Source organism: Heterocephalus glaber, unplaced genomic scaffold (assembly GCF_053883595.1).
Source record: "Heterocephalus glaber isolate CG9 unplaced genomic scaffold, H.glaber_assembly_v1.0 deba00001504, whole genome shotgun sequence".
Taxonomy (NCBI): Eukaryota; Metazoa; Chordata; class Mammalia; order Rodentia; family Bathyergidae; genus Heterocephalus; species Heterocephalus glaber.
The window spans coordinates 56,839,955-56,857,763 of NW_028258324.1; the positions used below are offsets into that span (position 1 = coordinate 56,839,955).

Consider the following 17,809-nt stretch of genomic DNA (forward strand, 5'->3'; position numbering starts at 1 on the left):
CTATTGAGCAGACACTACTTTTTCCCTTGCTAGAGCAGGAGGATTGCAAGTTCGAGGCCAGCGTGGACAATTTATCAATACCCTACCTCAAATAAAAATGGGCTGAGGATGTAGCTCAAGCTACCTGGCATCAGCTCCCAGTACTAAACACAAATCAGAAAATCGATATTTAGTCAAAATCAACTAATTGTTTAAGTCAGTCCCTAGGTACGTATTTAAACCAGAATGTCGTAAATGAGAAAGATGTTTTATAAGTAACATTTCAGTTTTTAACATTTTCACTATTACTTTTCAAAATATGAATTATACATACTTTTGTAACATACTACATAGTAAAAGCCAAAAAGGATAAATATTTGAGGAAAGAGATGCTTACTAATTTTAAAAGAGGTGCTTGCTCTTATGTGTTAGCATTGTACACATGTATGAGAACATCACATAGTGCCCCATATGTTCAACTTTTATGTGTTGAAAGCTTAGCAAAAACAAAAAAGTTGCTAGATATGTTATATCTAATTTCTTTAAGTGTAGATGTGGCAACCATTTCACTTGGAATATAGTGTAGTGGGGAGTGGGTGGGATTGAATCAGAACATTCAGGTTTTAGTCGTGACTTGACTACCCATGAATTGAGTCACAGTAACTCACTTCCCTTTTGAGCTCCGTTCTTCATTTTTCAGTTGAAGAAATTGAATTTGTTCATCCTATAATTCCTAATCTAATTCCATAGTATACCTTGGAGTTCTAAAGTTATTCTATCAGCTGGTAAAATCAGATTATTAAATGTATATTTTGGCCTAGAGAATTTGATATTTGGAAAACTTTTAAATAACGTTTTAACATTTCAAAGCATTTTCAAGTACCTTAACTGGAGAGTTGCTCTACATTAGAGTCAGAATTAGATCCCTATAAGAGTTAAGAGGAACTTGGAAATAAGATTTGAAATATGCCAGTTCATCATTGGTTAATTATATTTTTCAGTCTAGCTGTTAAAAAAGAGAATACTATAAGATATTAAAACTAAAAGCCATATATGTATGCCCCATAGGCCACAGACTACTGCAAGACCCCTAATCAGACTATGAGTTGAAATATGTCCATGAAAAAAAGATAAACTGAAATCCTAACCTTGAGTACCTCATTGTGACCTTACTTGGAAATAAGATCTTTGCAGATGAACTCACTAGGGTGGCCCTTAATCCAGTGTAACTGATATCTGGCGAAAATGGGAAATTGACATGGATGTGTACTGAGGAAAGACTGGTGACAAGAAGAACAAGTGAAGGTGAAGACATCAGGGTGGCATACCTACAAGCCAAGAAGTACCAAAGACTGCTGGTAAACCACCAGAAAATAGGAGAGACATAAAACATTCTCCCTCTTGGCCTCTGAATGAACTAGCCTTGTCAGAACATTCATCTTGACTTAAACTGCTGAGCATAAGATGAGAAATTTCACTTAAGCTGATGACAAGAAAGCTTGGAGAGAACTGATTCCCCATAAGTTAGGCAGAATTTCCAGAAGTAAAAGTGCTAAACACTCCAACTTAGTGTATGTGTTAGGGGCAATCCTGAAGAAAGACCATACAAGAAAACTTTGGAGCTTAAGGGATACATAGAACCTGCAGAGTATCCACAAGGACCATTTTCCGAAAGTATAAATTGAGAGATCTCCCCGCTCCACTCGTGTGGTACAAAGACACTTGTGTTGAGTAATTTCCTAGACATTTTATAAAAGAAATCACACCTACTTAGTTATTTTTCATGGGAAAGTGAATAATGCAGTATTCAGAGGGAAAATTACATCCAATTCCTTATCACTTCTGGATTTCCTCTAATGGGTTTTCAGGTAAAGGTAACCATAGGATGGCAGAAAACTCTCAAACGTCAGAATGCAGTTTCATCTGATATGTCTCCTGTATAATAAGAAAGCAAAGAGCAGCCAGCCCTCTTTGTCTCTGGACAGCTGCTTACCAGGACTACAGCGGTAAACTGGAGTTTAAGATTCAGAGTGATGTAACTCCAGAGGATGATAATGTCCTGGGCATGGCATGGAAGCAGCTGGCTATAGTGAAAAACCTTCATGTTGAACCGGTTGTCAGATGCATTCTGAAGGTGCCCAAAGTGACAGTCTTAGAACAAAACATTATGAGTCTTGACTAAATGAGAGAAAATGACATGATTTAAATGATTAAAAAAAAAAAGTGTTAAGACAGAATGGTTGAGTAGATAACCTACAATGGGGTGAAAGAGTTTTGAGGAAGTTAGCAATAGATCTTGGAAACTAGAGGGCAGTGCTTTGACCTCATGGACTGGAGGCACATAAAACAGATAGTGCCTTAGTATCCCCATCCAACAACGAGGGTTTTGATCCTTAAGTGCAATAGTCAATGGCTCTAATAAAGTGAATAACTGCAGTATTTTGGAGAATTTTTCAGTATGGTTCTTTTAAATCTAGAAGATAACTATAAATGAACAAAGAAAGGATACTTTATACTAATATAAATCAATGAACATTACCTTTATTACATAATAGGCCTGTGTTTTCTCCTCTTCACCTTCAGGAGGCAGCATAACAACAGTAAGAATTTCATATCTATTTTTCAGCTTATCAATTTTACTGAGTCGTTCATGGAACTCCCCACTAATATGAAAAAACAAAAATAATTAAAAGACTAATGTGTTCTTATTGAAAATATTTGGATTTGTGTTACTATTGAATTTAGACAGGTTACATGTGTTGTGCTTTTTAATTTAGTTAATTCACTGTGGAGGGTTTGACATTTGACCTTATTTGAAAGCTGAACGAGTATGCCACAGTTTCATGGATGCTGGCAGAAAGAGATTTTAATGTGGCATAAGCAAAGGACTTTATAATTCATGGCCCAGCGAGTAACATGAACTTTGTATTTCCATTGGTTCCCCCTTAACTCTCTACAAGAAAGGGCTCAACTGGATGCTATACAAGTACAGTGGGGTTTGTGTCACAACTGAGAAACCTCAAGCTTAGGCAACCCAACTATTAGAAAAGTGGTTTTGACAGTAATGGTTTCTGCTCCAATGATAATCAAAAAATTAGCATAGTTTCTAATATATATGTTAGAATTAGAGAAGTAAAAAAGAACATGAAGTAATTCCAGATTTCCATAATATGTAAGTAAATGAACAGATGTTCCATTTACCAGTGAAATAGTCTTCATCACTCAAAATAAGCACTTAACTTTTTGTGACCATGGAAGTCCTAACCCTGCCTAATAATTATCTGTGCTTAAGGACAAACTAACTCAGAGCTTAAATAAGGCTACCATTTAAGGAGGAGATCTGTTGAAGAGATTGACTTAATTGCAGAGAAAACCTTTAGCTGCTAGTTAAACCAATATCTGCTGATTATGTATTAAGCATTTATCAATATTCACAGAAAACCAAGGACCATCAAATATTTATGAAATGCTAACAAGATGAATTAAAAGAATAAAATGAACACAATAGATCTTGAGAGAATCTGGTAATGCATAGAAGAGAACTTTCAAAGTATTCTAATTAGTATTCTCTAAAAGTCAGGATACTAGCTCCAAGGATTTCCATAAAACAAGATGAGCTGCTACAAAACAACAACAAAAAGGCCAATGAAATAACAACAGTGTTTGGAAATGAGTTCTTTTCAATAGCAAAGAAGAATAAAGATTCAATTAGTAATCTGGAGAGACAGCAAAAGATGAGGGAAGCTAGCCAGAAGAGAGGGGGATGAAGAAAAAATTAAATTTTTTGAGAAAGAATAAAAATGAGAAAAATTTTAAAACCAAGAGGACAGATCTGGAAAGGCCAACATCTAAAAATGAGCAACAATTGAGAACATACAGACTGCAGATGAGAAAAAAGTACTGTAATACAAAAATAATTCACCTGACCCAAAGCGAAACTTGAAAACTGACAACACATCAAAACACATACAGATAAATTATAAAACACCAAAAGACTACCCCAAAGCTTCCACAAAGAAAACGAAAACCAGGTTCCCTACAAGGTAAATTGACTTTCTCATTAAAGCGTACTGTAAACTCAAAGAATATAATCAGTGTTTTCAATAATACATGAAATATGAGAAGAGAAAAAGTAGAAGTAAAAAGTGCAAAATCTTTCTTAGAAGAAGGAAAATAATTTTTCTTTTGACTTTACAAATTACCAACAAAATAATTAATTGCATATCTTCCATACAATTAAAGAGGAAAAATGGGGAAATGAAATTCACTAAACCAATGAAAGGCAGGAAAGATAGATTGAATTCATGGAAATTTCTTAATACTTCTTGAAAAGTCAAATACTGTATAGACCTACCCTTTGATCCAGAAATTCCTCTACTAGGTATTTTTCCAGGAAAAAGGAAAGTATGTATCATGCCAAAAATACATATGTTCCTAGCAGCTTTGTTTATAATAGGTAAAAACTGGAAACAATGCAAATGTTCAATTATCATCAGGTATATGAATAAACAAATTTGGGTAACACACACAATGGAATACTAATAACAGTAATGAAAAGCCAGGACAGGCAAATCATCCTGCCTGCTACCTGTTTTGGGTTTTTTATTATTAGTCCATGTTTGTAATACATAATGATTATATTCCTTGTAAGGAGTGGGTACACATACATAACACATGTTAATTGGATTTTCATTCCCTTCTCTTCTCCCTCTCCTCTTTATCTCTTGCCCCCCCCTTCCATTTGCAAAAGATCTCCCTGTTTCCTATTATTATCGTTTATTTTGCTCTTCATTTATATTTGGGCTTCTCATATCAGAGAAACCATGCAATATCGAAGCCTGTGTCTGATTTATTTCACTTAACATTATAGTTTCAAAGTGCATCCATTTTCCTACAAATGACTCGTTTGTCCTTTTTTTTTTTCTTTTTGGTACCCGGGATCAAACTCGGGACCTTGCGCTTGCAAGGCAGGCAGCGGAACCACTGAGCTAAATCCCCGGCCCTAAGTTTATCCTTCTTTATGGTAGAATAGTACTCCATTATGTATGAATCCCACATTTTATCCATTCATCTGTTGATAGATATACAGGGCGCTTCCAAGATTTAGCTATTATGAATTGCCTGCCACTTGTTTTTCTACAGCTCACATCCAAAGAGTTGCTTTTAGTTTTTTAAGTTATTGGGGAAAAAGGAAGTATATTTCATGAAAGATGAAAATTATATTAAAATCTCAGTGTCTGTAAAGTTTTATTGGAACACAGCCATGCTCATTTGCATATTTTCTAAGGCTGCTTTTACTCTACAGTGGTAGAGTTGACTAATGGAGACAAAGACCAAAAGGCCTGCAAAGTACCATAATATTTATTATCCCTTACAAAAGTGTGGCAACTTCTGATGAAAAGCAGCATGGATAAATCTCAAAATAACTATGCTGAATGAAAGAAGCCAAAAAAGAATATTTACTAATGGGTTCCATGATATAAAACTCTTGAAAATGCAGTCTAAATTCTATGGATAATCCAGGCATGGTGCCAAACCCCTGTAATCCCAGCAGTCAGGAGACTAATACAGGAGAATCATCACAAGTTCAAGGCCAGCTTGGGCTACATAGTATGTTCAAGTCCAGCCTGAACTACATAATGAGACTCTGTCTTAATAATTTTTAAAAATAAGATCTATGGATAAAATGATCATTTGGTGCTTAGGAGGAATACATGTGAAAAGACTGGAGGGAGGAATTACAATGGGTCACAAGGAAACCTATGGGGGGTCATGATGTGTTAACTATCTTGCTTGTGGTGATAGTTTCTCAGGTATACATTTCAATTATGCACTTTAAATATATGTCATTTATTGTATCTGAATCATACCTCAGTAAAGTTATCTATTTAATAAAACTTCACCTAAAACAATGAAAGAAAGGCAAAACATGGCAATTTCAAAATTTGTGAGATGCTACTAAAATAACACTTAGAGGAAATTTTTTATCCTTCAAAGTTTAAGATTAATAAATTATATATTTACCTCAAAGAAATAGAAAAGGAACATTTAAAACCCACAAAACGGCAAAAATCATAAACATGAGGTCAGAAATTAATGAAAGTAAATAAACAATGAGATTGACAAAAAAGATCAATAAGATTTTTAAAAACTGATAAATCTGATTACCTTCTGGTAAGACTCATCCCACTCAAAAAAGGAACAAATAACCAGTATCAAGAATGAAAATCAGTCATATCTATAAATATTATAACTACTAAATAATAAAATGATGTTATAGACAGCTTGATAGAAATAATTTGAATTGGATGAAATGGAACATTTCCCATGGAAAAAAATATAATTTGCCAAAATTAAATCAAATAGAAATACAAAATCTGGGTTGTTCTACAACCAATAAATAAAATGAACCAAAGGTTGAAAATCTTATCCCAGAGAAAAATTCCAGCTCCCCAATGGCTTTATTAATGTGATCTTTGAAAATTCAATAAAGATATAATTCTACTTTTTTGTAAGTTTAGTATATAAAACTATAAGAAACACAGAAGTCATTTTATGACAGTATACATAACCTTAATAACCTGGTAATCTAATAAGGTTAGTAGAACAGAGAGACTTATGGGTCACATATACATAAGCATAGATGCAAAAATTACATTAAAATATTAGACAAAATTCAAAATTACAAAGGATAATGTGGCATACAAGGAACGTAAATTTGGTTTAACTTTGAAAAACTGTCAATGTAATTTTTGTTGTTTTTTGTTTTTTGAGACAGAGTCTGGCTATGTAGTTCAGACTGGCCTTGAACTTATTATGTAGCTCAGGTTGACCTTGAATTTGGCAGTGATCCTCCTGCCTCAGGCTCCCAAATGCTGGGATTACAAGTGTGTACTGCCATACCTGGCTCTAATCAATGTAATTAATTACATTAATAGATAGGGCTACTTCATGGCAAGAAATACAGAAAAATGTATATAATAAAAGTCAACATATATTCCCCTAAACAAATTAAAACAACCTCTTATCAAGAAATAAGAATATATGGGAGAAAGAGCTAGACATGGTGCATGCCTGTAATCCCAGCACTCAGGAGGTTGAAGCAGGAGGATCAACACAAGTTCAAGGCCAGCAGGCTACATAGTGAGTTCAAGGATAGCCTGAACTACATAGTGAGACCCTGTCTCGAAAAACATAAAATAAAGAAAATACGGGAGAACCAGGGATTTAGCTCAGTGGCACCACACCTGCCTCTTAAGCGCAAGGTCCTGAGTTCCATCCCAGGTACCAAAAAAAAAAAAAAAAGAAAATATGGGAGCTCTCTTCATATGATAAAAGGTATCTTAAACAGGCTGGGAGATGTAGCTTAGTGGTACAGCATATCCTTAAGCCCTTGGGTTAAATCCTCAGCATAGGGAAAAAAACACACCACACCTCAGTAACATTTATACTTAATGATAGAACAATCCATGTGCAGCCATAATCAAAGCTTTGTCTTTGAGGTCAGGCACAAAAGTACCTATAATCACCATTATTCAGTGTTGAATGGGAGGTCTAGCAAGTACAGTAAAGGAAGAAAAAGAAGCTATAAAAATTGGAAAGAAAAGTATTATCCTTCTACAATGATATGATGAAATATCTACAAAATTTAAAATCTACAGATCAATTGTTAGAATTACAGATTAAGCAAGATTGTTCAAAACTTACAGAAATTAACTGTACAATGTTTGTCTATACGAGCAACAGACCAAAAATGAAATGTTTTAAAGGAAAATAACATTGAAAGTAACATTTAAAAATTCTCTAGGAATAATCTTATGAAAGATATGAAAATACCTACTAGAAAACCCCTTCAGTGAGTGCAGCTATGGGTATATATAAAAACTAAAACATTAGTAGATCCTTACATAACAAACCATATACAAAAGTCAATTCCAAGTGGACTAGCAATCTTAGTATCAAAGGGACAAACTGAAGAAACAGCCAAAGGAAAAAGAAAAGAAAGAACCTAGACTGATGGCTATAATATGCCCTATATCTTATATTAAAAGACTTTTCAAATAAATAAAAAATAATAAGCATCCAGATGGTAAAGGAAGCAAGAGGTTCTATTTTCTCTTTTTTTTTAAAGAGGTTCTCTAATATCAGCCTTAACATTTTTTCTCAAAGTTCTTCAACAGTGTTTTAAAACTCTGTTAATTACCTTATGTTTTGCCTTTCTTGATCAACATATCTTATTTGTGAGGCAAGCATCATTTTGTGCACCTTAATTTCTTCGGTTCGCTCTTCCATAGCTGTAAGTAACTGCTGTTTTCTTTTTTCCAGGGAAAGAACTTCTTCTGCCTTACTGTGAAGCATTTCTCGAGTACGTTTAACCTCAAGTTTTAAAAGATTATCCTCTATCATCAAATCCTATGAACATAAGAAAATTTTCAAATATTGAAATAATCATCTTTGTACCAAATTAAAATATTTATATTGCTATAAAAGTCAAATGTGAAAATATAACATTTTTCTAGTTTGACCATTGGCTAAATCTAAATTAGTCATGATTCTATTTTTTCTTTTAAAGAAGTAGAGAATGGCTATTCCAAATCATGTTTTATAGTTCAATTTTAAATTCAAGCTTTACTAAAATACAAAAGGAAAAAGTTATTCTTAAAATTTAAACTTACAATATCCAGGAAACATAAAGTTATATAGATGAACTTTTTATAAGCTAAATTTCATAAAATAATATGGAAAAATATTTTTATTTTAAAACAATTCAGTCATGAGTATTGCCATAAGAGTAAGCAAGTTGATCAATTTTCAGAAAGAAAGTATAGAAACAAATACTCCAGAACATAAGATTTTAATATTTCATAAACATAGCTTTTCAGGTTGAGAAAAGATTAAATCCCTGTATCTAAAATGAACAAAAATAGATTCCAGGTGGATGAAAAAACAATATAAAAGTTAAATCAATGCAACTACTAGAAATAGCAAACTGATTTTTAGAAGCTTCTAAGCATAAAAATTATAAAGTGAAAAAATCCTAAAGACTTGATGTTTAACAAAAGGATTTTAACAAAATTTTAACAAAAACACTGAAAATTTAAAGTTAAATAGGAAAAATGTTGATTATAAGAGATAATATTTTTAAATATGAAAATATTTCACAAAACAATTGAAAATACAACTTTCTCAATGGAAAAAAATGGGCCAAGAATATAAACTAGATATCCAAAAAGAAAAATTATGGAACATAATATAATGGAAAAATGTTAGAAACATTCTATTTAAACATAAATGTTTTAAATTTTATCTTTTTTAAATTAATTTCATTGGTACATTTTAGGTATACAATACAGTTACATTCATCCTTGGAAATTTCCACCTTTACATAATCTCTCTTGGTTCTTATTTTTCCCCGATTCCCCTGCCTTCCCTTCAACCCCTCCATCCCTCCCTATTTAAAAAGACTTTGTTTTCATTTTTTTATTTTCTCATATTGATTCCATTCTCTTTCCTTTCCCCTTGGGCTGGGGATTTAGCTCAGTGGTTCTGCTGTCTGCCTTGCAAGCGCAAGGTCCCAAGTTATGATCCCCAGTACCAAATAAATAAATAAATTTAAATTTTATCTTTAAACAAAATGTTTCAAGTGTCACCAATTTAAACAATGCAATACTATTATTTGTCTACTAAATTGGCAATGCTTTTGTAAATTAAAACATCCAGAGTCAGTGGTAGTAAATAAAATAGAATGTTTATACATTGCTACCAAGATATATTAATCAAATGTCTAGAGGGCAATTTGGCTTAAAATTAGTTTTGAGACACCAAAAATATTCATTTTTTGAACCATAATTATACAGTTAGGAATTTATTGAACAACTCTTCAATGACATATGTGCCAAAACACTGGATACAAAGGATGCAAACAAGTAAGATAGAAAATGCTTAAATTGTAATAACTTTGTGAAGTATACTTGTAGAAAGTCTTTAAGAGTTATTTTTTAAAGAGTAGTTAATGTTTTAGGAACATGTATATTAAAGTTTTTTAAAATAAAACATATAAAGCCAAATTTTTAAAAGAAAGAAATAATAGACTTTGACACATGATCTTTTTCTTCCTCATTATTCACTGCTTTTAAAACTTTCTACAATGAACATGAAAACATATGGCTTTTAAAAATATATGCATATAATTTTATAGCACCTGTTTAAAAACTTTGGCTTTGTTGAGTTCTTTCTCTGAGCTGTTGATAAAAAGGTTTAATTCATTTATTTTAGTCAAAAGGGACTGTTTTTCATCACAATTTTTACTGTTCGACTTCTTGATAAAGTAAAGATCATTCTGTTAAAAGGAAAAAAAATACATAAAATATGTTTTAAATAACAATTTAAGTACATACTATAATAAACATATCTTGTTTTAATTATATATTCTTCATTATTTATAGTAATATTTTAATCTCTCATCATGCTAAGCCTCTAATATAATACAGATGGATACTCACAGAGAAACATTTTTACTTTGTTATCTATTGATATTTTAGGTTTAGTCTGAGTTCAGTAATTCTAGGGAATATATGTGGTTTCACTTCAACCTAAATTATTAAGTGCTCACCATTTATGAGATGAGAGCATACATTTTATTTCATTATAGCGTTCACCACTCCCTTTCTGGAATGTTTGATTCTATTCAAGTCCTAGATGGTAAAAATATTACAGAAAGCATAGATAGAACCTGGATCCACAGGTTCCCTCTGGAACTCTGGATCCACAGGGCTTTAATTGTATGTAACCCATGTGATACTTGTGGGCAACCTACTCTTCCTCAGTTTCTTCATCTCTAAAGTGGAGATGAGAACAGTTCTTACCTCCCTGGGTCATCATGAGAATTAAAGAAATTATCAAAAAGTTTTTACAACAATGCCTGACACACCAAAGTGCCGTGTAAATGCCAGCTGCTATTGTATAATTAAATATTTCTAGAGAGAAAATATTTGATAAAATCAAATTCCATCAGATGCACAAATTACTCAGATATACCAGATACCACTTTCTTCTTTTATATAAAATCGCTTCCCTTTTCCTACTCAGAAACCAGAATAAGGTTTGTGCTCTTACTCCCCTCTTGCTTCCGAAATGAAGACTTTCTAGTTCCAAGACACCACATGCACACTGGCACTCCCCACCCCACAGGCTGCTCAGCCTTTCTCACTGCGTGTATTTTTCTGAAGCATCAACAAGACTTTAAGATTTCAGCCAGATAGTAAGAAGAGAAATAAATTTGGTATAAAGATATAATTTCATAAGTTTACATTTGGAACAAAAGAGTTAAAATATAATACTATTCTCAGCTGTCAATTATAAATCAAAATCATGTTCTAAATAAAAACAGTACTACTAGGGCCAGGGATATAGCTCAGTGGTTCCAATGCCTGCCTCATAAGCACAAGGTCCCGAGTTCAATCCCCGGTACCAAAACAAACAAACAAACAAAAAACAGTACTACTTATGTATGAAGTACCTAGTAAAAGCACTGTGCTAAGGTGTACATTGTTTCTAGTTCCCAAATGCCCTGTAATAATATTAAATCTTTTCCATATAATAATGAGTAAAAGTTTAAATACATAGCAATAGTGGTATAACCTTGAATTTCAAAACAAGTTTTATCTGATCTCAAAGCTTGTGTTCTTTTATAGTAAACCAAAGAAACAGATAAAAATTTCTTCAAATTATAAACAACTCCAAACCAAACTTTTGACATCTTAAAACTTTAAAAAAAAAATGACATCTCCCTTTCATCTTTTGCCGCCTTCCTTCCAAGCGTCAGGAAAATTCTACTTACAACCACTAGAGGACACTCATCACTAGTCTTTCCAGTCAGAACTAACATTGACGCCCTCCCAGGTTTTCACCTGTCCTGGTCCCAGCTCTCACTCCCTAAAGCATACTCCCAGGTAAACTTTAACATAGGCTTTACAATAAACATAATAAAATTCCCAAAGATGAGGAGTACTATCACCTTTCTGACTGAGTAGAGTAATTGGAAATATTCTAAGCAATTTGTGGAATAATAATAAATGTCTCGTGAAAGAACAACAGCTTTCTTCAGATTGTACTTCTGACTTAAGGAACAATTAAGACATTTAGCCTGGTAGAAAGTGTTCTAAACAGTGTACTCTTTAAGAGTATTTTGAAAAAAAATGAAAAAAAAAGTATTTTGAAGTCAAATGGATCGGGGATCAAACCCTACCTCTCCTCTCCATGTGCTGACAGTGTAACTGGACAAATTACTTAATCTGTAAAACAGGTAATAAATAATATCTTAAGTGAAATAAAAGTGTAGAGACATGTCATGCAGTATTTATCATGGAGTAAATGCTTAGTCAATAGTAACACTACATCCAACAGTCACTATAGACTACCCTGAGAAAAGTAGTCTTAGGGCCATGTTGACTTAAAAGAGAATGGGTAATCAGTACTGAAAAGATAAAAATAAAAAAGTCTTTTGGCTAAGTTACATGAAGTTTCTTGATCTGTGTTTCCAAAAGGTCAAATGTAGACTTTTTTTCTTCCAAAGACTTCTTAAATTCAACAATTTTTGCTTCCAGAGCTTGTTTTTCTTCTGAATTAATTTCTCCCTTTAACTGTGACATTCTTCGTTCCACTTGTTGAATGTAAAAGTCCTATGGTAGTTTTTAAAAAGGTGTCAGGAAGGGGATACAAACAATTTAAAAGCATGTTTATAATATAAAAATAGTGAGCATTTTCTTGAATTTGGCCCAGGTGTCATTATTTTTGAAAGTCATTTTTCTCTTTCAGTAATTCAAGATAAAATTCTTACTCTAAGGGCAGCAACAACAAATTATTCTTCAACAATCAAGGTGCGTAAGAATGAGGCAGAAATAACCTGAAAATATAACCAGTCAGTGGATGTTTATCATACTCTCATAGTACCTTAGTAAATCTGCTAGATTTACATGGATGTGGATTTTTCAGGGTATGTTTTCTAAAAGATGCAAAGAAGATAGTCACAAATAGCCATGAAAGGTTTGTAGTAAATTATTTTTAAAATTATAGTTTAGTATTTTCATTTTTAAGAAACTAAGAATACATTAGATGAAATTAAAATTATATATACATATATATAAATATACATACCTACATACATACAAAATTAAGAAAAACTGAAAAAAATAGTTGCACTCTATTGGCCTGGAGAATAGGTAGGGATGGGATGGAGTACCTATGTTTGTACAAGTAAGAATCAACATACAGTATTTCTAGGTTTCAGATATCCCATAACTTTTGTCTTATTCTGGGTCCACATGTCCCAGGTTTATTTAAAACATGATTGACCCTTAATAGAGTTGTCTATCCTCTTGCCTATTTATTTATGATGGAGGAAACAGCTTTTAAAGCCCCCTGCCCTTCTGCTGACCTAAAGCCATATCCCACATAACATCTGTCTATATTTCCAAAAGACTGCTTAGAAATCTTTGTTTTCTTAGGATACTGGATATCTTGACTATCACAACTATAACAAATCCATATGAAAGATATCTACACAAGTAACACCTACCTGGCTGTACATAATTTCTTGCTGTTTTAAGGTTTCAAAATCCAGTTTATGTAACTGATTGTTGAGATGTTTCAGAGTGGAACGGGTTCCTTCAATTTCTGATACAACAGCTTTTTCTTTCATCATCTCAGTCTGTAACTCCTGAACTTTCTTAAACAGCACATCTTTCACTATGTTCAATCGAACTTCCACTTCCTGGTGATAATAATAATTATAGTTGTTAAGGAAATTATAATATCGTGAAATGTTTTATTTATATGAAGACTGTAATTGAGGAGCTCATAAACAAATGAAACCTTCTCCTCAACATTTTAGCCCTTGATAATATAAACCCCTTTCCACAATTTCAACAAATTTTCAACATTTATTACAGTCTATTCTAGTAGACTAGGTTAGTAGTTTTCCATTCCTGTATCATGCACCTTGGCCTGTCATCTTAATTCCATCCCACATTTCCCTAGCCCTAGAACTAGGCCACTCCACTGGTTCCTCGGGGGAAGAGGATTGGTGGGGTGGGAAGGGACCACTGGAGACAAACAACTTGTAAGTTCACAAAGTTTACTGGAGTCTTGAAGGTGTAACAGGAAAGAAATTACATCACACAACCTCCATCTTCTTTGGGGCACTATCAAGTGATGATCAGGTTTTAAAGCATCAGTTCTCCAATGGATGAAAAGGTAAGGAGAAATTGCAAATTGAATGGTACAAACAATCCCACTATGGATACTAACATGATTCAGCTAAATGCAGAATTGAGAAGAGATACACAAGAAAAGACCATTATTCAGTGTTTCCAGCATACAGACACAAAAGATGTTAAATAATTTAAAGTTAATAGTCAAATATACTAAATAACTTAGAAATGATGAGTGTTGAATTTTTATTACTTTTGTTTTGGATATAATGTATTAAATTGTAAGCCTATATTGTGTGATTTTTAATAGTAGCTATGGTTAGCAGCCAACTACAAAATTCCTGAAAATTTAACTCCTAACTTTTGTGAGCTGCAGGGGTGGGCCCAGTACCCTACTGGCACTACTCATTGCTCACATTTTGCCTCCAGTTGGTCTCACCACTGTGTCCAGCCCTCTGGAAAAGGACAAACCCCAAATCCCAGTGCTCCCCCAGAGGCAAGTGTATCTTGATCTAGAGGCTTCATGACCAAAATATTCTAGGTTTCTAGTGGCCCCAATCAACTGGCAGTTATCATCTTTAAATGTTAAAATAATTTCTAAGTTATTATACCCAAATAAACATATTTTTCTTTTCCAACCACTGAAGCTCAACATGAAACAGAAGTTTGCCATTGACCATTTAAATCTTCACAAAGCAATAAATATCTGGTATTCAGTGCATTATCTTTCATATAATAGATAATTGCCATTGAGTTTAAAACCTTCTACAAGATGGCCTGGCAGTTTTACATCAGTGGTTGGTCATAAGTAAGAATCTATCCAAAAAACATGGGGCATCATGTTTTTCCAAGTGAACAAAAACAACGGCAACAAAACCAAGATGATGACACAACCCTGCTACATACAGTACCAGCAGCTCAATACTTGTTTTTCTAATTCAGCTAATTTCTTCAAAAATCTAAGACTTTTTTTATTCTCTGTGATCAAAAAGTCTGATTCATATGAATTTCACAGTCTTTCTCAAAAGTTCTAGTACAAGTTTCTAGTAAGTCCTAATATTGTCCCTTTTTATGTGCCATAGACAATCATGCTCTTAGGGGAAGAAAACACAACTTTTTAAAAAAATATACGATTTGTATTCAGATACCGCATAAGTCAAGAATGCTGTATGACTTCATTACTCAGGAATTTTATGGCATACTGAGGAAAATGAATTCTGTCCAAATAAAAATACAGCCATAGTTTATATAAGCCTCATAAAATGTTCAGATATTTTGCTCACATCTTAAGCTATTCCTTCTTCTTCCTCCCATCTCCCAAAATAGAGTAAAAGCAAGAAGCAGTGCCTACCATAATATGTCACACTTAAAGTTCACTCTGAAGTTATCAAAAGGAAATGGTGAACCAGTCTTTTCTAGTTTCTCAGAAATTTGCTTTAATGCTACCACTACACCAGAGATTGGGGTAGAACAGGCTGCCAGGATAGTTAATAAAGTGCACCCTTAAAATACACTTTGGAGTCCATTTGCCAAAATATGATGCCAGATTATAAGGGGTTAAAGATACAATAGATGACGAAATACAGATAATGAATGTTGGTAGATGGGGAATTGAACCCAGGGCCTTCACACTGAGCTACATACTCATAGCCCCTTTTTTGTCTTAGTTTTAAGACAGGGTCTCACTAAGTCACTGAGTTCACTGGGCTCGGCTACAACTTGTGATTCTCCTATTTCAGCTTTTCACAACAGGAGAATTTAATTATAAACTAAAATAAAATCATAATCAGGTGGAAAACAGTTGTAAAACAAGAACAGTTTTCAAGATATATATATGCAATGTACCAATAGATATATGGATAGCAGGGACATAGACACAGTACACTTTGGAAAGGCATAGAATCTGGGGCACAGTAGAAAGGCTACCTTTAAAAGAAGGCACTAGAGTTAAATGCTAAAAATACAAGGGAACCTCTTAAAATTTCTTCTCGTCTTCTGATTAGGAAGAGACTAATTAATTAGGCTTTCAAGAGTATAATTCACTGCTGGTAAGTTTGCTGTAAGTTTTAAAAATTAAATGTAAACTTTACCTTTACACCCTTTTCCTGTTCTTTTAGCATATCTTCCAAATTGGTGGCCTTCTCTTCCACAGACATGGTTTTCTCAGTTATATGATTTAATTTTTTGCTAATGATCTGATTATGATTTTTAATTTTTTGTAACCTAGATACAGAAAATATAGAAGATAGAAAGCATGCCTAGAAAGTATGTAAAGCAAACAAGAGTTTTTCCTAAGATGTCTTTTGTAATTAGAAGTTTTCTTTTTCTATAAACCTTTTTTATTACCACTTTACATCTAAAAAACTATTAAAACATTTCTCTTGAGTTTCTGTGATAAAAAGCCAGGAAATTTTTTACCTTAATAATGCAGTAGCTATAATATTACAATTATTTAACAAAATATAATCTTAAGTATTATAATTATTTTCTAGAAGTAATAAATAATCATTTAAGTACATTTTTTTCTTACCTTTGTCTTTCTTCATGACTGTCCTTCTTTATTTTGGAAATATTTTTCCTCAAAGCTTCCAAATCACTGGAAGTTCTATTTACAGTGGCTTTTAAAGAATCCAGCTATTAATTAGTTAACAGACAAAAATTACAAAGTTACTCTATTTATTATAGTTTCATTTCTGAGAATGTCTATTGTGCCCATTTTAAGTTTTAACCTATATGACACTCACAGAAACAGCAACTCTTCTTGTATTAATAAATTTTCAGAGATCATGTTATTTATTCTCATATCAAATTTTAAATGGCTTTGTTTTATAATACGAAAAAACTATAAATTAAAAAGTAAATGCAGAAGTGTCCAATATCCTGAGACTTGCTCAGGAAGAAGACATCACAAGATTGAAAATAAACTGATGGATATGTATGAAATTCTTATGATAATCATAGAAGTTTAGTTGGATTTGGAAAAATCTCAGGAAAATCTAACTCATCATTTAACTACACACATCCTAATGACACACATTTTACAGTTAATCAAAATTATTAAAACAAATCTAAGGCATGAATTTTCTCCTTCATAAGAACATTGGTAAAAACTTAGACTCCAACCAAAGAAATTAGAATTAATAAATCTCATAAAGTTGTAGGATACAAAATCAGCATACAAAAACCAGTTTATTTCTATACACTAATGATGAATTTTCTGAAAGAGAGATTTTTAAAAATCCATTTGCAATAGCATAAAAAAGAATAAAATTCTTAATTTAATAAATAAAAAAGAATAAAATAAAAAATAAGAATAAAAATAAAAAAGAATAAAATATTTAATTTAATAAATTAAATCAAGTAGGTAAAAGACCTATACATGGAAAACTATAAAATGTTGATGAAAGAAATTATATAACACACAAATAAATGGAAAGATATTCTACTTCATGGATCGAAAGAAATTATACTGCCAAAATGTCCATACCATCTAAATCTCTCTATAGATTCAATATGATCCCTATCAAAATTCCAATGTCATTCTTCACAGAAGCAGAAAAAACAATGCTGAAATTTATATGGAACCTAAAAAGACTTCAAATAGCTAAAGAAATCTTGAG

At 32.6% G+C, this 17,809-nt stretch overlaps 1 protein-coding gene across 1 annotated transcript in view; it reads right to left on the bottom strand.

Annotated features, from left to right (window-relative positions):
* Ccdc39 (coiled-coil domain 39 molecular ruler complex subunit) overlaps positions 1–17,809 on the bottom strand; it is a 45,941-nt gene that overhangs the window by 14,275 nt on the left and 13,857 nt on the right. The window contains exons 8-14 of the mRNA XM_004834648.3: positions 16,720–16,823; positions 16,280–16,412; positions 13,556–13,750; positions 12,495–12,659; positions 10,181–10,318; positions 8,183–8,391; positions 2,519–2,642 (exon numbers count right to left, since the gene is read on the bottom strand). Of these exons, the coding sequence (XP_004834705.1) occupies positions 2,519–2,642; positions 8,183–8,391; positions 10,181–10,318; positions 12,495–12,659; positions 13,556–13,750; positions 16,280–16,412; positions 16,720–16,823 (1,068 nt within the window). The remainder of the gene's footprint in view (positions 1–2,518; positions 2,643–8,182; positions 8,392–10,180; positions 10,319–12,494; positions 12,660–13,555; positions 13,751–16,279; positions 16,413–16,719; positions 16,824–17,809) is intronic.